Here is a 25793-nt window from a genome sequence, read left to right on the forward strand (position 1 = left end):
CTCCTAAGCATCCCTGCTAGTGATATCATACTGAAGGGATGCGTACAACCCAAAAGCATGCAGGCCCAACACCCATGAGTCCGTCGAGTATTGAAGAGAGTCGTGCAGCGTAATCGTCAATCATCCACCGCCACCATGACACAGGAATTCCGAATTGCATCAAGATCTTCAAGCATCATAACTGTTCGGCACGAGGTGCGTAAACTTGGTTCCCATGGTCGAGAGTTGCCCATATCCACACATCACACAGACAAATGTGAAGGAGCTTTGAAACTGGACCCTAGAAGAGTGGAAAACCACTGAGTGATGAATCATGGTACACAATGTGGCGATCCAATAGTACGATATGGGTGTGGCGAATGCCTGGTGAACGACTTCTACCAGCCTTTATAGTTTCGACTATGATATTCGGGTTGGTGAGGTTATAGTGTTGTCATGTTTCTCCTGGAGGGAGCTTGGCCCCTTCGTTGTTCTACCTGGTAATGTCATGGCACAAGCTTACATTGACATTTTAACCACTTTCATGTTGCCTACCGTTGAAGATCAGTTCGGGGATGACCATTGTGCCTTTCAACTCAACTAAGCACTCATCCATACTGTAGGGCTTGTCGGGGAGTGATGGACTGACCTGCGCAGAGTCCGACAGAACATCTCCGGGATGTTTTGGAATGCCAACATCACGCTAGGCCACATCGATACCTCTTCTCATTTTGGTGCTCATGGAGGAATGAGCTGCCATTCCCCTGGAAAACTTTCGCCACCTGATTGAGAGTGAAGGCTAAGGTTGGGCCACACCGTACTGACTGCGAGTGTTCCCAATGAAGGGCTGCCCAAACTTGTACTTCATTTTGATGTGGGTGTCCAGATACTTTTGATCACATAGTGTACATCGACTCTTAGGATAAAAATCCATATTTTTTCCTTAATGTCTTTTAAACTTTGGTGACATGTGAAAATCGAATTTAGGGGCCCAAAAAAAACTGGGGGGGGGGGGGAGGGGGGAATAAATATTATGAATTGACTTAGGGTAAAACTTCTTTCGCCAAAATGATCCCCTACATATGGAGAATGTTACAAACTAAAATTATTTATTGATCTTGAACCATTCAAAAGATATGCCACATTATATAAGCACTTTAGAAAAAAAAAATATTTGTATATTTTTGGGAAAAATAATTATAATCGATTGAAAATAATAATTTTAGTTTACACAATAGCCACATGTTAGTCTTCAATTTGGTACCTCAATGAAGTCTTTTGCCCAATTGGAAGTTTACTTTTTGTCTGTCTGAAGGATAACAAATGTTGGAAAATGTGAAATAGAAGAAAACAGACACTGAAGATGGCATAAGGTATAGAAAGTATAGTGCACTTATATTATAAATGTCCAAATAATTATGATATTATTAAGATATTGGGTACTATTAAGATATTGGGTACATGTTAAATATTTTTGAAAACTACAAGAAATGAGCTTTCAGATGAGGCAAAAAAATTATTTACCAAAATTTTAAAGAAATCTGACATTTCTGACCATAAGCCATGGTTCACGAATTTTGTTCACGACAAAGAATTTTCATTTGTTGTAACTTTATAACAAAGGAATCAGCTACTCAGTGTCGTAGAGAATTTCAGGAGTATTTTCCTGGACTTACCTATAAGAAGTACATTTGTAAAATAGTGAACAAATTCAAAACTACAAGATTTTACAGAACAGACAATCCACTTTGTAAACTTTTTAGAAAATTCAAACAGACATAATAAAATATAAAAGACCAACCTATTCTGTACGCCTAGTCCTGCGCCTGCCCCAGACGATCGTCGAGGAGGCCCTGCAACCGCCTCGTGACCACAGCCGTGTGCTGCTTGGCTGGGGAAGCATCTGCGTCAGGGGCGTCGTCCAGAGGCAAGCGCTTGCCCACCTTCTTGGAGTCGATCTGAATCATGGTGTTGATTGCACGCAAATCCTGCGAGCAGGTGAGGGTAATGTGGCACTTGATATTCAACAGGTGGCAAAGTAAGAAGGAAGGTCACTAAGATTATTCCATAATTAATACAAAAAAAAACTTTATGTCAATAATTTGAGAAAATATGATATTAATTTTTTAATATCTTTCATATAAAAAGTAAGCTACATTATAAATTTGGGAGTAATGTTTGTTCCAAGTTATATCAATTGCTACAAAACGCAATTTGCAAATGTTTTAAGCCTTTCAGGCATTCGACAGTAACTCATTTTACTTTTGAAGAAATAAAGCTTAATTTGTATTGTAAATGGCAGCTTACCTCAGACGATGAAGGGAAGGAGGGCTATACAAAGGAATGACGGATACTTCCACTCATAGTGGAGAACAGGAATGGATGTTGGGCACTTCCTAATAACGAAACAATTAAAAATATATATTATATGGAAGGTTAAAAAAATGGGGAGAGGAAGAGATAAAGCCACACCGAGTTGGACTCACTTTGGCTGGACTCCTGCTGAAGCAGTAGCTCAGGGGCTGGGACGGAGAAGTGGGGAGCGGCTTGGACTCCAGAGATCTGATGTACACGGTGTGCTTGTCGGACACCCTGCGGCAGGGCGACATCGGCTGGTTCTTGCCCAGGGGCAGCGGGGACAGCGTGACGTTCTCTGGCTGCAAATAAAACACACAATAACTACCACACAACCTCCAAAATCACTTCATTCTGCAACGATGACAATTAAAAGAAGGCTACAACTTCGATAATGCATGAACAGAAAAGAGCAGCAGCAATGTAATTCCGATTTGTGGCAGCTCATCTATATCACTAAGAAGTAACATCTGGACGAAATGCAAGATCTGCGAGCAGAAAGAAACAGCCACTAAACAATGGATGCAGGTTTGAAAACTAGATATATGACATACATCATAAATAAAGAAATAAAGATTTGTAATTTATATTTATGACAGACAAGAAGATTGAGCAAACAAAAATTCTAAACATGCTGCTTAACAGGAAGAATGTAATTTAGAACTGAACTTAATATCAGAAGGAAAGTGAATAAAATATTACCAGAATCTTCGGACAGAAGACAACAAAATGAAGAAGTAGTAATGGCCACCAAGTCTTGTAGAAATAAGAAAGCTCCAACACTGATAAGGAACGATTGAATATTAATGCATAACGCAACACCCGCTGCTGTGATTGACGGAAAAGCGTGCATTTCATTCAAACGCGGTAGGCAATAGATCTATTGTATTCGAGTGGTAAACAAATGACTTGTATGTCACAGTGCTGGATTTTGAATCCTGGTTACTTGAAATACCGTAAATTTTTGTAGGCCTCATACTATTCACTTCAATGATTTTTAGTTCATAATCGGCAGTGGCGTAGCATGAAATTTTGAGCAGGGGAAGCTAACTCAAGTTGTCTTTCATGCAATATGAGAAAACGTATTACAAAAATACAGTCTTAAAATAAATAGTAGTCAATTTCAAGTCAGCAGTCGAAGATTGGTTGGAACATCGTAACACCAATAAGGCATGACCTCAAATGATACGTAGTAAAACATGATTTCACGGTTTACACATAGCTCTTAACAAATAGACACGTATACAATATAAGATTAGCTCACTCCCTGTCATACTTAGAGAAATCACAATATTAGTATCATTATGTAAGTATGCGTCTGTCTTTTGGTTGTGTCCTTCATTGACAGCAAGGGAGTCGGTCATTTGTTTTTTAAATCACACTTTTGTTCGTAAGTCAGTTTTGATAATACAGCTGTCCTAAAAAAATTCAAGTAAATTAGTGCCAGGAACTGTTATTTCGCTCATTATTTATTATATCAGCTACAATGCACACTAACACTTCAACTGAACACAACTGACGAAAAGGGATAACTCAGAAACTACTTATTTTAAATGTCAAAGCTAGCTTCTTGCGAGCCTTGCGACTAGGGTAGCTTAGTTAGAAAGGGATGGAAAATCTGCAGGGTGGATTACACAGAAGAAACCAGTCTGCTTGGAAGCTGGTGTGTGCAGGCTTCTTGTTTACTGCTGCATCACAAATCATCCTGAGCTGCCGCATCACAATATTTAACGCATAAATATAAATTCTATTAAAATTAATAAATAATTTTCTCCATAAACTGCCAGTTTATTATGAAATTATTATTAACTGAGGAAGCTAAGCTTTTTAGCTTACATTGACGCTACGCCACTGATAATCGGACAGTTGAACATGGCTGGTTCTATTCAGATTTTACCATGTGATCAATATATGTGCATGCACCAGTACAAAATACAAAATGAATAATGTTTAGTAGCCTATCTTAATCTATATTATAAATAAATAGCATTTAAACCTAACATATGGGATGAAAAAAAAAACAGTTGTTCTGAGCAATTTCCTTCCTTAGAATTTCGATGTTTGCCTAACCACTGTTATTCTATGAGCTTATCCTCATCCATCACTTGTGTATAAGTGGTAAATTCCACGACTACTTCTGTTGCTGTCATGAGTTCGAGTCTCTAATAATGTAAAGTAATTCATATGTTTGTTTCTATTTTTCCTTGCTTTCATCTGATATTTTGAAATAAGAACGTTCCTATTAACCCTTTAACGCCAAAATAAAAAACATTACCGAATATGTTTCCACTCAAGAATTACGTTTCTAGCTGTCTGTCAATGATATTTACAAAATATTTCGTTCGTATGTTAAGCCGTTTGGTCACTAGGAGCTGTATTCATATGATCATGCTAGACGTTAATGTTAGCAAATCTGTTATATGTATTTGTCTCGGAGTTGACATCCAGCAAAAATATTAGCAACATTTATAAATATAATATTTGCAACTGAAAGCGGCTTCAGACCACAAAACACTTTATAAAAACATTCCTTTCGAAACAATTTTCTGTAATTACGAGTTTTTCATATCAATTCTAAGAAATAAAATAACACATACTTGTCACATTTTCTAGTGTAGGACAAGGAATTCGCACCTTCTTCTTTTGTCCTTGTGCGTAACGAGACACATTCAAAATAGGCTACACTCCAAGACAGATGGACGCTACTCTCACCACGGAATTGTCCACCCACTGCACAATACCATTTGAAATATTCACTATTTTGTAAGAGTCGCATATCTTTTTCTTCATGACGTAAGTGGGCAGTCTTTCGATATTCTGTTTTCATGGATTGTCCCAGTGGCACCATAACTGCGGTTATTGAGATAAACAAGTACTTTCACTCCTGTCAAAATAAATCCACAATAGTAGCGGCTTCAGTTCTTCTGGTAGTTCATCCAGCACATTTTCCAAAGTTTTCTTCATATTCGACATTGCCATTAGGTTTCTTCCTTGGTAAACATAAAAATTTATCAAATATCCAGTTGACGTATTGTGGCACCAGATTTTGTAGCCAAACCAGATGGGTTTTTCGCGGATAAATTGTTTGCAGCTGTGGCGTTCGTAATATTTGACCATGCACTCCGAAATCAAGACACTTTTCTGGTTGGAACAATTCCATGAATCGACTCTTCAAGTGGTTCATTATTGGACGAAGTTTGCACAATTTATCATTTTTGTCGACGCAATGAACGAACCGGTCCACACCTGTGGAGTAACGGTTAGCGCGTCTGACCGCAAAACCAGGTGGCCCGGGTTCGATTCCCAGTCGGGGCAAGTTATCTGGTTGAGGTTTTTTCTGGGGTTTTCCCTCAACCCAATATGAGCAAATGCTGGGTAACTTCCGGTGCTGGACCCCGGATTCATTTCACTGGCATCACTTTCATCTCATTCAGATGCTAAATAACCTAAGATGTTGATAAAGCGTCGTAAAATAACCTACCCTACTACTGAACGAAACGACAGATTTCCAAAAAGCAATCTCATCTCATGGTGTTCACAACTAGTTCATTGCATACATCATCTGCAGCTTCCCAATGTGGTCTCTTGCTGGGAACAGTATCCAGGAATATCTTCATCTCCTCGGAAGCTATCTTGGGGTCAATGCAGTTCATGATCCTTCTGTTAGAAAAATTTATAAGTTCATCATTTACAATCTTCTCAAAACAATCTACAGGTGACTTTCCATGCAACGTAATGTTGCTTTTAGACTGTCTTTTAGTTTTTTGTTTAAAGGCAGCAGCACTGAGGAACAAGAAGAATCATAATCAACTCCCCCAACACGTTCATTATAAGACAGAACTCCAGTTAGATTGTCGACAAAACCACTGCTGTCCTCGTCACCTAAATCTTCATCAGAATCGATGTGCACAGCAGGAGGTTCAATAAAATATGTTTTCCACATTATTTGGAGTGTCGTCTAATTCAATAATATCGATGGTTTCTTTCAGTGTCAATCCTCTAGGTACTTAAAAAAAAAAAGGAATAGTGTGTTTATATTTGAAATGAAGCAATATTAGTGATAGATATAAATGCATATTATATAACCATATCTTACTGCCCATACAATTTTCTCCCTCTCCCTCTCCCCCTTCCCCTCTGTAATTGGGCACTGTTTTTTGCCCTCTTGTTGCTATAACAGCAGCCACCCTGTCAGACATGCTCTCCACTAGTTTGTGTAGGATATCCACTGGAATGCGTCGCCATTCCTCTTGCAACATGGCACTCAGTTGGACAACTGAAGTTGGCCCCATGTTTCGACGGCTACTGTGCAGTGGTATGCATACAATAATGCTCACTGGTTGGACTGGCTGCACAGAGTCCTGATCTCAACCCCACTGAGCACCTTTGGGGCGAATTGGATCAGCGATGGTGTTGTAGAACTTGATGTGTGTACTAATCTCACCTGCACTCCACTGGAGAACTTCAAAGCGAAGCCACGCACTTTCTGCACGTAGATGGTGTTGCAGAACTTGATGATGTGTACTAACTAATCTCACCTGCACTCCACTGGAGAACTTCAAAGCGAAGCCACGCACTTTCTGCACGTAGATGGTGTTGCAGAACTTGATGATGTGTACTAACTAATCTCACCTGCACTCCACTGGAGAACTTCAAAGCGAAGCAACGCACTTTCTGCACGTAGATGGTGTTGCAGAACTTGATGATGTGTACTAACTAATCTCACCTGCACTCCACTGGAGAACTTCAAAGCGAAGCCACGCACTTTCTACACGTAAATGGTGTTGTAGAACTTGATGGTGTGTACTAATCTCACCTGCACTCCACTGGAGAACTTCAAAGCGAAGCCACGCACTTTCTGCACGTAGATGGTGTTGTAGAACTTGATGAGGTCACCACGGTCCTCGAACTCGAAGCTGGTGCCAGTGCCAGCCAGGTGTGTGGGAGTCGGTGGTGCGGATGGTGGGTGTGTCACAGGCAATGTACTAGACGAACGGATGCCATCTTTCGTCTCGTCACCTGCAAGTAAGACATAGCACTGCTGGCAGCTTCCCTCAAAGCAGCGACATTTTTAAGGTAAAATGGGACTCTGGAGTATGAAGGCTACGTGTGTGTCAAATGGTTTAACGAGAACAGAGAACTGGCGCCATGCACACTTGTAGAAGTAAATATTTATACCAAATGATACTCGTGGTTCCCTAAGTGTTACATTTTAAACGGGACCAGCCTCATGGTCTAGTGGTTAGAGCTTCTGGCTATAGTTCATGAGGTCCCGGGTTCGATTCCCGGCTAGAGCACAGGAATTTTTCCTTAATGGGGATTATTCCTGTGTTCGTCCATGGTCTGGAATTTAGGTCAAGTTTAGATTTAAGACCTCTCCTGGCACCACATTATCATAATCATCCTATCACATCATCGGGGTAATGTAACTCTGCCTTCCAGGTGCCCCAACCTCAGAAGTGGGTTACAACTAAGCCAATGCCAGGAGAGAAGACCAGAAATGTCGAAAAGACAACCTGGTGGCATTGGATTAAAAAAAAAAACATTTTAAACAGTGTAAGAATTTAAATAACTGAAAATAAATAAATTGAAAACCGCAAATTAACTTACAGAGTTGACCATTGATAACATAAAATATATTTAGCAAGTGAAAAAGTTTCTTATATAATTAATCAGACTGATTCCCAAAGAAAAGGGGATGTTAGTGGAAATAGGGGAAAAAATTACCAGTCATACATACCATCAGCAAGAAATACCATTATGGCCCGATATTATAAATATGCTCAATCTAAAGATTAAGTTAAACTGAAGTTAAACCTAACTGAGAGTTTAAATCAATGCACCGTATTACAGAGTCTTGATTAAGTTAAACTGTAGTAGACTATGATTGGTATTGCTGTTAGGAAAATAAAAGATGATCACTGCTGTTTTATTATATTACTGCTGTTAAAATGGCCAGTGCTCGTGCAGAATCTTCATTAGGAAACATTTTGTTCTCTGATAACAGAGGGAATATCATAAAAAACTTTACCGCTTACTACAGTATGCTTGTCAGACTTAACCTCAAATGGCTTCTTAATGCAGGCTACCAACGTTATACTCCCAAACACAATACAATCAGGCATGACCATCCACGACTGAACTCATACACAGTCAGCTGACTGATGAACTGCATTATAAGTGTGCGTATTTTATATGTTGTGTAGAAAGTTTATGAAACAGAATTCAGTCAAATAATAACATTATTTTTATGAGTTTGGTAATATTAGGTATTATTATTATTATTATTATTATAAAACAGGTTCCAGTATTTCATAGTAAATCTTAGCAGGAAACTGTCTGCCACACAGTACAATTCGCAATAGGCTTACAGTAGATTTATGGAGCTTCAGAAATCTTTCATTATTTTCAATAAATATAAAATAGCACAGAACAACTAGTATCTGATGCAGAGGTTCCGACAGAATGTTTTCAAAAATAAAAAGGAAATTGTTTGCCTTTTCAAATAATCTTTAAATTCAAACTCTAAAACACACATAGTTTTGCACTTTCTCATTTTTTTATTGCACGTTGTATCTGAATTTCAATTTTTATATATGTATTTAAAAGTGGTGCACTCTATTTCGAGAAGTTCTTGGCCACTGTGATCGTTCAGTAATACTGATCACTTTCTCATCATCACTAATAAGTTTTTCGGAAACATGTCATGTTCATGTATATAGCGGAAGATGCCATCTTGCACTGTTTAACCTCGAACTGCAGCACAGGCGGAGAGAGAATCGTTTCCTTGAGGGAGGGGCAAAGAAAAACCATAAATCCACATACAACAGGGTTATGGGGGACATCATTTACCTCCTCCCCGTTATAGCTTGACCGTGGTACAGTATATCGCAATATTTAATAAAGATATTTCTTTACAGTGTTACATCCATATCCGCAATTTTGTGGATAGAGTTGTAGAGGGTTTGAACTGTAGGTCTACTACAAATTATAATAGGGCATAACTTAAAGCAATCTCCCTTTTTTCTCTCTCTCATACAGAAACACATGCATACATGAATAACACTACGTAACAGTGCTAACAAACTTTTTTGTATGAAGCTTACCTTCCTGAAGACATCACATGCAATGTAAACTGTTTTATTATACTCTCGTCTTTAAGTTTGCACATCATACAGGGTCACTTTTCTTCTTTCTGTATTGTTGTGCAGTGTTATTTATACATCTCCAAGTGGCGGCCTGCACACTTCTAACTCATGAGTACAGGCTGTTACAAAAGAAACATTACAGTGCTTCCATTCCTCAAATGAGGTATAGCAATTCTTATACATTCAGAAATTTTGATCTGAAGACATCAATTCATCAATTTAAGCACAGAAACTTAATCATAAACGAAAGCAAAAAAGATCTTTTAAATTCAATATTTTCTAACGTTAATAGGGGGGGGGGGGGGGAAGAGTTCAGACAAGTTTGGGAGGCGACCGTGTCCCCCCATAACTCCACCTATGAACTGCAGTTTAAATAGCAGAAGACTGCCGATCAAGTTAAATTCAAGTTAACCCAAGATTAACTGGTACTTAAGGTTTACAATACGAAGCAGAACGAAAAACTTGAGTTTAAACTGGCCCTATGAGGCAAATATGATTCATGAACCAGGAAACAATATTATGGTAACTTTATTAGATACAGAGCTAATAGTGATGACAAGCTCTATTATTTTTTTTAGTAGGTTATTTTACGACACTTTATCAACAGCTCAGGTTATTTAGCGTCTGAATGAGATGAAGGTGATAATGCCGGTGAAATGAGTCCGGGGTCCAACACCAAAGTTACCCAGCATTTGCTCATATTGGGTTGAGGGAAAACCCCGGAAAAAACCTCAACCAGGTAACTTGCCCTGACCAGGAATCGAACCCAGGCCATCTGGTTTCGCGGCCAAACGTGCTGTTACTCCACAGGTGTGGACTAGCTCTATTATTCAAACGAAAGTAATTATGATTTTAAGGAACTTAACTATAATCAAATACTGTCCCAAAGCAAAAAAAGTTCGACTGAGTGTTAGCTGATGTAATCACTGGCAGCACCCAAACAGAACAGTTTACTGTGTGTGTATGATACGTCAATGACTTTAAGGAAAGATTATCTTGGTTTTATGATGTAATGGGTTCTGCGTTAGCTCACACTATAATCAAGGGCCTAATGAAAATGGAGCTCGACCTAAATGATATGAGAAGTCAGGGATATGACAGTGCTGCCACCACAATATCAATAAAACTGAATGCTGGCCTCATTAAAGCTGGGACCCTTGGAGAATGCATCATGGATAAAAGCCCTGTCAAATGTTGCAGCCTGTTCTCCACAACATTCATCAGGCTTCATGCAAAAGCTTAGCCATGATGGTTACAATTCTACCTTTGACTTCCGCATCGCTTGGAACTGGACTCGACGTGTTGGACGTGCCGTTGCTGGAGGATCCGGAGCCCCGCCGGCGCTTCGAGCAGAGCAGCACGCTGCGGTACACGTGGGAGGCGGCCTGTGGTTGCAGCCGGTAGCAGCGCATGATATCTGTGAACGTCCTCTCACTCTGCGAGACCTGCATACAAAATAAGTTCCACTCTCATTAACTACCACAGCCGTGATAAGTAACATTTCTGAAACATCTTTGTTTATCAAGTAAGGTATCAAATTTCCGCAGTAATATTGCTTGCAATTTTCACATGAATCTTACATATTATGTAAACGTTGTAACTGTAATTTTTAGTGGTTGCCCATTTCAACAACAAATAAACAAAGGTGGCAAGACTATCTCCACTAACTGGTAAATGGTATTACAAATACTTCTACCAGGAAGCAAAGTCAGTGTCATGAGCGATCCAAAATGTGTTTGAAACAGGATCGACTATGTCTGGTAGAATTTACACACCAAATCAGTCCACACACTTTCATCCTTATAAACTTTGGCACACCTTGTAAAAGTAAATAAATTATTTTATATGATATTTCTTCGTATGAAACTTCTATACCTTATTGTCTCACTAGTATTTATATGTTTTTTATTTTGTACTTTAATTGTAACCTACACGACATTTTCCTATACTGTATTTCACAGTCTCTGGAATTAAATAAATAATAACAACAATTCATGCCAAATTATACTCCTAGATCCTTAAGTGTTACATTTTAAACAGTGTAAAAATAAAAAATGGCGCAAACAACTTCCTATTTATTGGCCTAACTCGAGCACTTAATTTCAGAATTGATGGTGGTGTCAATGAAAGTAACATTTATGTTTGTAATTATTTAGTACCTTCAATCTTGAATAATTCGAAACAAGTCATCTAAAAAAACTCTGTGTGTGTGTGTGTGTGTGTGTGTGTGTGTGTGTGTGTGTGTGTGTGTGTGTGTGTGTGTGTGTGTGTATATTTTAGTGAACTGCTTGTGTGGATGTGGCAATGTATGGGCAGAAACATCGACATTACGACAAAATGAAGAGAAATGAATAGACGCATTTGAAATGTGGATATGGAGAAGACTGGAGCGTGTGAAGTGGACAGACAGAATAAGAAATGAAGCTGTGCTGGAAAGAGTGAATGAAGAAAGAATGATGCTGAAATTATTAAGAAAGAGAAAAAGAAATAGGTTGGGTCATTGGCTGAGAAGAAACTGCCTACCGAAGGATCAATCAATCATCTTAATGTATCCAACTATTTGCTGACAACATAAAGTCCACTATAGTCCACTGTAGTCTAGTCAATTTTTGTTTTTCATGAGAAATGAGGAGTATTTTGGTTGGTGTTTATTGAAGATTCCTGTTGCTAGTTGCCAGAGTTTGGGCGTAGTCAATATAATATACTGCAGGACTGTATCTTCTGCAATTGGTACTGATGATTTTAATTTACTTCTTTTGTGGTTTATGGATGGACAGTATAGAAGAATGTTCTCCAGATCTTCATCATGATTATTGCACCACACACAAGTAGGATTATCAGAAATGTGAAATCGGTGTAGGTACAATTGTGTGACAATGTGACCTGTTCTAGCTCTTGCTAAAAATGTTTGAACATGTCTGGGCAAGTTTTTGTACATTTCCAGATCATTTGGTTTCTTTTGTACACACTGTATAATTTTTCCTTTGTCAGAAGAGAGCCAATTGTTGATCCATAGGTTTATAAAACGAGACTTTACTGAAGCAAAGGCATTGGATAGAGATATCACTTGAAGAGGTCTTGGTTGCAAATATGTTGCCCGTTTTGCAATGTTACTGACTTTCTCGTTTCTAGGTATACCACAATGACTAGGTATCCATTTAAATGTTATTTCCTTTAGAAGTTTTTTGTTTCCTTAGTTGTTTCTGAATTGGAATAATTCTATGTGCATATAGGTTTGGTACATATTTAATATTATATTAAATATAGCCCCCTTGGAGTCAGTAAGTATGCAAATAAATTTTTCAGAAATTTGAGTAACACACTGAAGAGCAGCATCAATAGCTAGCAATTCAGTGTCAAGACTGGAGGAGGATGAACATGGTATGAAGTAACTTTCTTGATATTTTGGAATGTAATACCCTGCTCCTGATGTCCCATCATTAGGGTTTACAGATCCAGCTGTATAAATTTGAAGGTGATTCTTATATGTGCTGCAGAGTACTTCTTAACTTAAGAACGTATGGAGATTCATTTTTGGAATGATTTCCTGGAATTTGTATGCTATATTCTGGAATCACCCATTTCCATGGAGGAATTTCGCTCACAACTGCAGTTTTAGCAATGAGTGTGTCTGTGATATAGATTTGTATTTCTTCTTTGTTTATTTTATAGAAATTACACAGGATATTATCCGACAGTTTGAACAACATCTGATATCTGGATGAGGCTTGCAATTTTAAATGCATTTTTAGATCCTTTTATAATACATAGTGTGAGTTGCTAATGCTCTTCCCCATAATTCACATCCATAGGTCAATTTGATTGTACATAAGCATTATAAAACAGGAAGTATGTAACTGTAAATCGACATCTACATCTAGATACCTACATTAATCTCTGCAGATGACTTAGTCCTTTCAGCCTCTGCAGATGGCCTACAACGAGATGAAGTTGCAGCAGAATGGAGAAAGTTACACAACACAGAACTGCAAGCATTGTATTCTTCACCTGACATAATTAGGAACATTAAATCCAGACGTTTGAGATGGGCATGGTATGTAGCATGTATGGGCGAATCCAGAAATGCATATAGAGTGTTAGTTGGGAGGCCGGAGGGAAAAAGACCTTTGGGGAGGCCAAGACGTAGATGGGAAGATAATATTAAAATGGATTTGAGGGAGGTGGGATATGATGATAGAGACTGGATTAATCTTGCTCAGAATAGGGACCAATGGTGAGCTTATGTGAGGGCGGCAATGAACCTCCGGGTTCCTTAAAAACCAGTAAGTAAGTATGTTTAACAAGATATGGGGATTAACTTTATCAAATGCTTTTTTGATGTCTATGAAGGTGATGTGTGTTTCCATATTAAATTCTCTGTCTTTTATATTAACATTTTAAAGGTAAAATATCCAACGCAACATGATCTTCCTTTTCGAAAACCATTTTGTTCTTCTCCCAAAATATGTTCACAATAACTGTAAAGTCTATTTTTTATTGTATTCGCAAAAATTTTACATCCTGTGTTTAATGGGCTTATTCCTCTATAACTGTCACAGTTATTTCGATTGCCTTTCTCATATATTAAATTACAACAGATTTAGGTGGTTCTTGTCCATTCCATATCAGGAATCTTAAGAGCAAAGCTTGTCCTGCTCATTTAAACAGTTCTATACTCTGCATGAGATTTATCAGAATATGGTAACATCAAAGGGTACTGTTTGGTAATAATTTAACCATGTTTTCGTGGAAACTATTTAAACTTACAGTTTCTTTAATTATTTACCAAGAAATTTCAATATCTATATATATAATATGAACTGGTAATAGAAATTACGGAAAACAACTGAACGGATTTTAATGAATGACCCGTCATTTTGAAGCTTGGCATCCAAGGATTTTCAGACAAATAGTAACTTTCTGTGAAGCGTTAGTTTTTCTACATAATTTTCCTATTTTCCAAAATCCATCTTTCGTCAGTTTTGAGAACTAATTGCATTTCAATATAAAACAAAACACACACTACAATAAACAATAGGAATTGCACGATGGCCATGACCTACAGGATTCCTGACATATTTAGAGCTCAAATTCAATTGGTTATTAAAAACTTCAAGACTTACTAAAAATAATTTAGAAGTCTGATTCTGAGGTGTGTAATTTTCTGAGTACAGCTGTGTATTGGATATTAAAATCTACAAAACTTGAGGTGGTTTGATGACATTATTATCATTAGAAATGAAATATTATTATAGTTAATGCCATGATGTGACTATTTTTCATTAATTATACATATTAATGCTATATTGATTATATGAAAGTGAAACGTTTTGGAGTTATGTAAGTAGATGTAGAGAATATCTTAAATTAGATCTTCATTTCTATAATTTACTGCGTGGCGGCTATATACCTACAAAACTTACGTACGTACCTAATATTGTTATTAAAAATCAAATATTTTTATAGTTATTAATCAAGTGGGGTTGGGTCTTTTTCATATACTTAATGGCGGTGTGGTATAGATATTTATATGCGTCATTCTCTTCAGTATTGGCTCCAGAGAGCGCAAAAATTACAGTTCCTAAGAAAAGATCAAAAGGTATTACTTACTGATAAAATAAAAAGCCTACAAAATTATGCAGTCTCCTGATAATTTCAGCAAGATCTCTTAGCAAGATAAAATGATTTTACCCTCTACATTTCAAGCTCTACATGCAGCAGCTATACCAAGATGCTAAGCGTATTGTTCAAAAGCACAGCACACCTGACATTTTTTAACTTTCGCCTACAATCCAGAATGATCTGAAATAGCTATTGCTTTACTCCCACATGAAAAACCCACTGATCATCCTGACATTGTTACTTGCGTTTTCGCATTGAAACTCAAAACCTGAAGGTGGATAGATTCAAGAAAAAATATTTTGGCATAAAAAAAACCATTCAGAGGGAGTATGTTTCATTATTACGGAAGCAAATAACTTTCAAAATGTCTGGTATTCTTCACTGAAAATGAATCTGAAAAAATTTTTTATTTGAACGTCTAATGAACTTAATTAGCAGCATTTGCTGCACAAGCCACTAGTTTTATATATTTGTGGTTGAATTCATGTTATATTATTTTCAAGAAAGGAGACAAATTTGTCCCAATTTTGTCTACGTATTTTCTAACTTCGCATTTTGCTATAACTCATTTTTCATGGTAATTAATTTTGTCATCTTCCGTTTTGGTGCAAAGATATTTTTGATATGCTTCTCGTTTGTTTGCAATAATTTGTTTAATGTTATAATCCCAATTTTGTGAACCTCTTATTCTACTCCACCTTTGTCTTGTGCTCAGACTTTCGTATGCTGCCTGCTTCATCATCTATGAAATATGCGACCACTCTTCAACCTCATCACTCACAGGTATTGTGTTGTTTATCCAGTCTTTTTTGGTATAACTATTTCATACTACAATCATTAACCCTGCGTTAGTGTGGCACGGTGTCAGAGACCGACCTTAGAATAAATTTATGTTCTTTCCCCATCCACTCAAGGACAGGGGTTGTTATTTTGTATAGCTTTATATTTTATTGCCCTTTACATACCAGAGCAAGGCCAGTTAACAAAAGATCCCTTTTTCAAGTAAGACGAGGCGATTCGGTGTCAGAGACCGACCACACTGTTGTCGTAACTTGGAGATCGACAAGCAGGTATATATAACTTCCATATGCAGTATATAAATACAATTTTATATAATAATGTTCATATTTTGTTAATTTAATTACGATAACGATAATTACAAGAGGTAAAGTGTAAAATTAGCAAATTGATGAAATATAATAAAATAGGATATAGGCCAATCTCACGTTCATCACATTATTATTATTATTATCTTTATTATTATTATTATTATTATTATTATTATTATTATTGCTATTTATATATGTAAGTTGTTCTAGATGTAATTAATTATGAACAAGAAAGTTGAATTCAGAGGCTACTAGAAAGTATTCATATTCCAAACATGAACCAGAATCAAATAACGAATCAGACGCTGAGGAAGACTATATCATAGAGGCGAGAGAAGATGATTCAGGAAGTGAACATGAGCTAGACGCTGAACATTATATTGTATTGTAGAAAAAATACAATGCATCCCTTCCAAAGGTCCCACATTTCAATTAATCATTGCTAACAAAAATATGCGGAATTATGAAATGTGACAGGTATTAAAAGAAAGAGAAACTCAAAGAAGTTTCATTGTCACACACTAATACACCCCCTACATGTACATTATTGGTAGCACAAATCTGTATTTGATTTCGTTCCACGTTCTGTCCAACAAATCCACTGATACTGTTACAATATTGTGTCGCAGATACGGGTCCGTAAAACTGGAATATCTTGTAGTGGAGTCGCAAACACATGGTCTTGTATACATAGCCCAGAGAAAGAAGTCCAGTGGGGTGATGTCTGGCGAACGTGGTGGCCACCAAATTGGTCCGCCTCGTTCAATCCAGTGATCTGAGAAGGTTTCTGTTAGGGAATTCCGAACATCCAGGCTCCAATATGAGGAGTCTCAGTCTTGTTGAAAGATAACTTGAGGTTGCAGATCAGCTACTTGGTGGTACAAGAAGTGTTCCAACATGTTTTGGTATACTGTGCCAGTTATTGACTCCTCATGAAAGAAAAAAGGACCGATAATCCTGTTCTACATCAGACCGCACTAAACTTTTACTTTTGGGCTATCCCGGACATGTTCATGGTAGACATGTGAATTTTGTGTACCCCAGATCCTTACATTGTGCCGATTGACAGATCTTGATGCATGAAACATTGCCTTGCCTGAAAACAAAAGGTTTTAAAGATCCAGCATTTCAGTAGCAAATGTCTGTCGCCGTGGCCTGTCATCTGGTTTTAACCCATTATATCCCACCGTTTGATATATCAAACACGATGCAGCTTATGATGTTTGATTGTTGTATATTTGCATTTTTGTTATCATTGTGATTGTTGGTACAATGGAAAACTTAAATATATTAATTTGGCAGTCGTTGCGAGTGTTGAAATTCCAGTACCAGTCTGCATGGAAGATGGATAACACGTAAGTTGGATTTTTATTTTATGAATAGTTGGTTCTGAATGCTCGATTTTAATTAATTATTTTAACGTGTTGGCAAATGTGTATCCTTTCAGTACTATTATAGTTTTTCATAATAATTTGAATAATATGGACTGGAGGACTACGTAAACTTTGATGTTTGATATATCAAACGCTGGGCGTTTATGTGAACTTTTATCCATCTTACAGGAAAGATACAGAACAATCGATAAAATGGCTAGATGAGGTGTTAGATGCAGATGATCCTGAAATATGTGCAAGTATACATGCTGCTGACGAAATAGAGGTAGTACTTAACCCTCCTGCTGATGGCGGCGACAGTGATCGGGATGATGGTGGCAGCGACGACGATGAAAAAACTACTTTTATGGATCTGGGCAGTGCAATTTTACTTCAAGAAGATGAGATGAGGATAGTTAGACAGAGGGACCATTTCAAACAGAGAGAGGATATAAATTTTGAATCAAAAGTGAATGAACCTAGGGTTGAGAAACGATCAGAAAATTTAAGAACAGTCGCGTCTCATAGAGCATTACCATCGAACTCTACTACTTCATCTCATCTGAATGTTTATCCTTCTTCAAATTCTGAAAATGTAAACAAGTCTATACCGAAGAAAGTAAACAAATCTGTACCCAAGAAAGCTAAATATACAACTGAATGGATTGAAAGAAATCTTCATAAAACTAATTTAATTTCTCTACCACCCTCCCCTAATGATCATATTTTTGATTTGAATTTTGATAAGTCTCCCGATGAGTTGTTCAAAATGGTATTCGACTTAGAAATTATGGGAATGATATGTCGGCAGACTGTATTATATGCAGCCCAGAAAGGATGCATTATACATTTGTCCATTGAAGAACTATATAAATATTTTGCAATTCTTTTAGTTTCCGGTTATGTGAAGGTACCACACCGGCGGTTATTCTGGGAAACATGAGACGATACACACAACTTACTGATTTCAAATGCAATGACAAGAAATCGATTTGACATAATTCATAGATTTCTTCACTTCAGTGACAATTCTGAAATAGATCAAACAGATAGGGTATTCAAAGTAAGGCCCCTCATTGACTACCTGAACAACAAATTTCAAGAATCTGCTCAACCTCTTGGCTCGAAGTATTCACTGGATGAAGCTGTATTATGGCCGTCACTCAATGAAGCAATTCTTTCGCAGCAAACCAATACGGTTCGGCTTCAAGTTCTGGTGTTTAGCCACACGTGAAGGGTATCTTCTTCAATTTTGTCCTTATACAGGGAAAAAGGATAGGATTCAAGGTGAATCATTGGGGTCGTCAGTTGTTCAAAGTATTTGTATTGGATTTATTCCTGTTAACAGTTTTGTATTCATTGACAATTATTTCAATTCTTTAGAACTCCTCAACACAATGTTACAACATAACGTAAATGTAACAGGAACAATTCGAGCTGATAGGACTGGAAATACACCGTTAAAAGACCTAGGAAAACAGTCAAGAGGTGCAACTCACACCCTTCAATCAAAAGACAAGAAAGTAACGCTCATCAAATGGCAAGATAACAATCAAGTGACTATGGGCACTAATGTTCAAGATGAAAATGTGACACTTGCTTATGGAACTTGTCAACGATGGAATCAAGTGAAAAGAAACGTGTTGCTGTTACTCAACCGACAATCATCAAACACTACAACAAGTATATGGGGGGATGTTGATTTGTTCGATCAACACCGAGGATAGTATCGAATTCGAATCAGGTCAAAAAATGGTGGTGGCCATTTTTCAGGTTCTGTTTGAATGGGGCGGTAGTAAGCATGTGGTTACTGTACAGGAATGTTCCAGGGTATCCTTTGTTGGAATTCATTAGGAGGATAACATTGGTAACACTTTCAACTCCAAAGTTGAGCTCCCCAAGGACGTCTGTTTTGCCGAAGAAACCATCACTGATACCAACTGAATTGCGGTATGATGGCAAAAGACATTTGGTGCAATTTCAGGACAATCAAAGGCGCTGTGGATTATGCAAGAAAAGTGCAAAATACAACTGCATCAAATGTAAAGTTGCCTTGCACCCAAAAGACTGCTTTCTAAAATTCCCCACCAAGTAGGATAATGTGGATTACTTTTGTATTTATGGATAATTTGAAATAAGTGTTCACAATTTCTGACTATTTATGTTACAATTTATTCCATTATGATTTATGGAAATAATAATTTAGTTTCTTGCAAAATTCAGTGTAAATTATTTTACATAAGGTACAATGGGGTAAGTGGAAACTTGGGAAAAGTGGAACCTATAGCTGTTACGTTAAAACTATTAAAGCCTGGTGAAACTATTAGGTAATAATGAACTCAAAAAGTAAACTGGAATTTATATGCACTAAATTTCATTTTCATATATGATTCTCTGGCACTGTCATTCGTTAGGTTCCACTTTCCCCATAGAAAACTATGGGTTCCACTTATCCCAGTGATTTTACATATGCTTGAAATCTTTCCAAACATCCCCATAACCCAAAACAGTTATTTACCCTGTCACATCCCACATAATTCTGTATAGAACCTTCCAAATAACATTGCTATACAACAACGCCCAGCGTTTGATACATCAAACATAGAATAAAAGGACGTAAATAACACTATTTCGAATTCTTTTATATTTTATATTCTTATTTGGCATATAATGATAATCTCTGAGAGTTTTCACAAAAAAAATCGAAAAAAAAAATTTCTCTGGGATATAATGGGTTAATTGTTGAATAATTTACCTCTTGTAGGATACAAATGAAGTTGCTTATGAAGCACTCCATGCACAGTTGATCTCAGCACATTGAACTGTCGGAATGAATGGCGAATTCTTCTCTGAAATCCTGCTCTAATTTCTTCAATTTTCTCTTCTGAGACACGTCGACGAGAACCTCCTAATAGTTTGTTCACACTTCCAGTCACCAGAAACTTCTTACACTATGCCTTAATGATTTTCCCATCAGGCGCATTTCCTCCATATTCTCTTCTGTAATTTCTTTGCATGGGTAATTATTTCGTCTCTGCATACCAGAAAACAGTTTGTGCACGTTGCTGCGGAGTCGCCATTTTGTTTTATGCCATTGTTGCCGAACATGTGACAGATGAATTAATTTGGAACAAATGAAATAATTCTTTGAGATTCTCTTTCTTTTATTACCAGACTCATTTCATGATTCCAGTGATTAATTAAAATGTGGAAAGTTTGAAAGGGACACGGTATACTTTTTCAAGTTTCGTTGTCCTTACAATATATGGAGAATGGGGCTTGAGTTAAAATCCTGAAGTGGAATGACAGATTTGAACCTAGGATCCTTTACCAAAATGTAACCAATTGAAATCTGAATCCACATAACGGAGTAGGCCCATAAATCTTTCTTTTATCTAGTTACCACATATTCAGAATTTACGAAAAAATTCTCATTGGAATGACAAGATTTGAAGCCAGATCTCAGGCAAAACATTCTATAGAATCCCCCTGTATATATTATGGAAGTCCATGAACTTCAAAATAATACTCTCTCATCTCTTCACAATTTATAAGTATTTCCAGTTACAATGAATGGGACACGGAATTAAACAATTTGTATTGCAATAACAGGCTCGAACCCAAGACCTGGTACCTACCTGTCCTTAATTTGAACCCAAGATATCTCAAAATTTAAGTCAGCTATCTTACCCACAAACATAACATGAAATAAAACTAAAAAGAAAGAATATATTGGTAGGATGGTCTGAGAGACCGGCCACACTGAAGATGTTGCAGTCTTGAGCCACACTTATGCAGGGTTAAGTAAGTGAACTTTATATGATTTCATATTCAGGTTGTGATTTTGTTTTTTTTTTCTCTCTCTTTTTATACAATCTCGGTTTCATTTTGACTGGGCAGACAAGTAAATAATGATCTGTTTCTATTTCAGGGTCACGGAAAACATAATTATATTTACAATACAACTTGGTAAAAGGATAGAATGCTTACAACATAGACAAAGTGTATCAGCTTTGCTATATAGTCTTTTGCAACTTCATTTCTCGCCTTTAAAAAGGAAAACCGAGACTGCTGTGCTACCTGATAACTGACCTTGCATATAACGTACACGGAGCACATGAGGATCTGGTCCAGGTGCCTGTCCTGCATGAGCTCGGAGTGCTGGATGACAGAGTGCTCGAAGCAGGTCCAGATCTTGCGCTTGAGCTCCATGTCCTTCACCTCCAGCTGGCAGCACAGCTCCTGCATGCGCACCGATGCCAGGTTGTAGAACTGCACACAACAGATACAAGTCCTGTCAAATGTGTCTGACCTATTTTGGTTCAATTTTAAATAATTTATGAGGCTTTAACAAAAAAATAAACAAATTAATGAATTCTCTTATTTTCAGTCATATATACAGCAGCCTAACAACAGAAACTCTTCCCCACAGTTAAATACTTACCTCATTACCTATTGCTTGTAGTATATTGCGAGAATTCCGCCTGATTTATTCCAATATTGCAGAATTATAGCTCTCTGTTGTCTGTCCATATTCTAACATTTCTCTTATTAGGTCGTCTATTCATTGTAGTTCACAATACAGAAAGATCCATGAAATTTGCAAGATGCGACGATGTGAATTGTTCTAAAGTTTGCACCATTTCTTTATACTTCTTCCCCCAACCTCAAAAAATGCACTTTGTTGTTTTAATCACGAAATCTGAACAATAATGTATTTTTAAGTAATATTTCCATAATTTCCGTATTTTTCTTTTCCGATGGCACATTTTGTTTCTCCATTTGATCAACAAATGAATGCAGCCGTGTATTAAAATCCACACAGTATAAACTGTAAAAACTGAAAACTGATGCTGACAACACAGCACAAACCACTCTTACCGTGTTTGCTATCTTATAAAACTTGCATATAATAGTTTTAAAACAAAGTCGCTAAATTGGCAATAACACTGAAATCTTGATATTTTAAAACGAATTTTCCTTAAAAAATAGAACAAATTTTACGGAACTGTACCTATGCAGGAATGCTCAACCCTCTGCGAACTGTGAAGCACGTCACAACCAATCTTAACAGTGAAAATGTTAATGGAAGTGTGTGCACGCACTGCTACTCCACAATACATCACACATTTGCCAGCTGCCTTGTGTGTCACACACTGTTCACTCCTTTGTCAGTCTATGAGCTGATCTTTCGTACACTTCTACTGCTTTCAATAAAATTACTCTTTTCTGCACTTTAAAAATACCTGAACTTTGCCTTTTTTTTCTGTTCCTATTTCCTAATAGTTTCTTCGGTCTATCTCAAGTTCTTGGCCTTCAACTGTGAAGAACATTTACAGATTAAGACTACTGTTATGAGACAAATAAGAGCTACGATATGTACTTGTACATAATAACAAAACATGTGCATTCGGATAAGTTCAGTGGTCAGAGTGAAGTAATAGCGCAGGCATGATGGATATGGGAGCAATCAGCGCAGCATATCACTCTTCCATGCTTCAACCAAACCGTTTTCTGAGAATATAAATAAATCAAATACACGTTCTGAAAATAAGTTAGACTCCGATACATTACCTTCCTGAAGAACAGTCCCAGTGAGCCTGTTCTCCTAGGTTTCTTTTCCTTGCTCGCCAGTGGCTGCTGTTTGTTGGGTGAGGCCTGCTGCTTCACCGCGCCCGTGGGCTGTGCCTGGATGATCACGCTGCCCGTGCCCGGAACATACGAGATGGGAATGTAGCGCTGGCCATTCTCGCCTTCTATAGCTGCAACAAATGCTATTCCTAGCAGTCACACTTTCACAATGTGACATATTCGGGTTTTGAACCATGTCACACAAGCAGAATTGTGTACAGACCCAGAAACAAAATTTGGGCCACCTGAATTTTGTTTCTGAGTCTGTATATGTTAATAGGAGAGAAGTTGTCATTTGCCAGCTTTCAAGGAAATGCACGTTAAGCCAAGGGGACTATTGTTGGTTCTTTTAAGGGCCAGAGAAAACCTGGAATATAAAGAAAATTTTGCCACTTTTGCTTAATCAAATCCATGGCGACCAAGGATTACAGGTGAGTGTAAACAACCCACAATACAGCTGATGACGTTTCTGAGGATCATGTGGGGGAGGGGAACTCAGAACAATTATCTTCATTAAGATTGCAGAGATTCTGCAATACCAATACTGTGTCAATTAATGTTCATTGCGGCAATCAGGGTCAGTGTGTATCCAATGCCTACCCACTTCATTTACGTCATTTGGGTTCTAGTAATCAGAATGTTGCCACTGCAAATTTTCGTGGAAGTTCAGTTATTAAATCAGATGTACTGCACAATATCTACCACTTTTTTTCCATTTACTTACAAGCATTACAATGTTTTATTAGTGTGTTATATTACCATATTAACCCCAGTGGTAAGAAACAGTCTAGTATAGATGACTTCGAAACAATGATACCATTTTTGGCCAAGAAATCAGTTGTCCCATTACCTCCCACTCTGCAATATGCAGGAATCTACTACAGTACCAGTCGTTATTTAACATGACCAGTTATCTTAACATATATCAGGGATCACCAAAAGCTGTGTTGCAACTAGTAGCGAGCAAATCTCCTTATGCTCTCTCTTGTCCTCACAGACAATAACAGACGAGAATGACATTATCAAGATCGACAGCGAGCAAAACTCGGAGCTCTCGCTTGGTAAGTGGACAGGAAGCATCTCGTAGTCCATGATATTGACTGAAATAGCAGTCATGTGATGGCACTTATGAGTATGTACTTATGTGAGTACATTTTCTTACTACTACTACTGCTGCCGCCACTACCACCATGATTATAACTGAGTAGCTTGATATCAAAGATGGACATCTGACCTCAATCGAAATTTAGGTAGCTGTGGTTTTTTATACAATTTTTCATGCTCTTTCCAGTTATAGTGAAACCATATGCAAACTCTAACACTACATTTATAAAATAAATTGTGTTAAATATTACAAAGAACACTGTGAAACAAAAAATTGCCTCTAGATCAAAACTATGGAGACGACAAATGTCCGTCTTTGATATTAAACTACTCAATTAATGATAATACTGTATTAACATAATTTGTAAATTGCGTTCTCTAGCCTGGCATGAGAATGTTAATAATTTATTGTTTTAAATCACTAAAACGTCATTCACATGATCATGATCGATGGCAGGCACTGTGCCAATCATTAACAATAAGCCCTGCCCTGCTGGACCAAAGTAACAGGTTAGTACATCCTTGTGTAGGGTCTACATATTTTTCAAGTTCACCTCTTCTCGAACTTCTTTTTTTGCCAAGATGGATGCAGCATCTTCCTGATCACTTGATGAGTAAGTAAAAAACGAAAAGAAAACAGTAAATAACTTTAAGGCTACACCTACGAGATACACCGCTGTGCTCCAGTTATTCCCATCTTGCTCTTGAAGAGACTTCAACCTAATGATTGTTACTACTTTTGTCGGTGAACCTCCGAATTTGAATGTATAAGGTCCCCAATGTAATGATATAAAATTTTCATATAAGGAAAATTATTGAAGTGAAAAACCACGGTCAGTAAGGACCTCAAATGCTAAAGTAAAACCAGACTATTGTATTTGTTCCAGGAATTTGAATTTAGTCCACACCTTATTTTATATTTCAGTTCTTCTTTTAAAAATGGATGACTTCTTTAATTAACAGAAATGTGCAATATTGAAGTACTGTACTTGAAATGACAAGTAAATGAAGGAGCACATTACAGAGCACAATGTTGAAATATGAAACAGAGATTTGTAAATCATTTGCTAGTGTATAGGCCCAAACATACATATCCCATTTAGTTCGTCAATAATTGAATTTTGAAGTAGGTACCTTAAAACCTCCATTGACCAATTTACTCATAACTATTTCTTTAGTAAGTGCTGCCATTTCTCTGCAACTAAATAATACTTAGAGCAGCAACTGGCAAATTGGCATGTGAGGGAATGCAAGTGAAGGTTTCTTCATCACTGGTCGAGACTGAACACGACAGAGAGTGGTCGCTCTCATCTGCAGTATCGTGCAACGCAATGTTATGCCGTGCATCACCTCAAGCTAGCGGGAGTCACAACACAGAGGTATGAGAGCGAGCAAGCATATGAAGGGTTCTGCCTACCTTTAGTCATGACACATGCACCAATAATGGCTTCACATCCCCACCCTCTTCACTC

At 37.4% G+C, this 25793-nt stretch overlaps 1 protein-coding gene across 5 annotated transcripts in view; it reads right to left on the reverse strand.

The window, feature by feature from the left end:
• Positions 1-25793, reverse strand: part of LOC138695141 (retinoblastoma-like protein 1) — a 58666-nt gene that overhangs the window by 1757 nt on the left and 31116 nt on the right. For 3 of the 5 annotated variants that reach the window (XM_069819572.1, XM_069819569.1, XM_069819568.1), the window contains 6 exons: positions 23161-23348; positions 21679-21858; positions 10747-10927; positions 7151-7353; positions 2466-2636; positions 1781-1967 (listed from right to left, as the gene is read on the reverse strand). In XM_069819572.1, coding sequence (XP_069675673.1) covers positions 1794-1967; positions 2466-2636; positions 7151-7353; positions 10747-10927; positions 21679-21858; positions 23161-23348 — 1097 coding nt within the window. In that variant the 3' untranslated portion in view covers positions 1781-1793. Of the gene's footprint in view, positions 1-1778; positions 1968-2465; positions 2637-7150; positions 7354-10746; positions 10928-21678; positions 21859-23160; positions 23349-25793 lie in introns of those variants that run through there. The other 2 variants (XM_069819571.1, XM_069819570.1) reach the window with 2 other exon arrangements.

Source organism: Periplaneta americana, chromosome 2, assembly GCF_040183065.1.
Source record: "Periplaneta americana isolate PAMFEO1 chromosome 2, P.americana_PAMFEO1_priV1, whole genome shotgun sequence".
NCBI lineage: Eukaryota > Metazoa > Arthropoda > Insecta > Blattodea > Blattidae > Periplaneta > Periplaneta americana.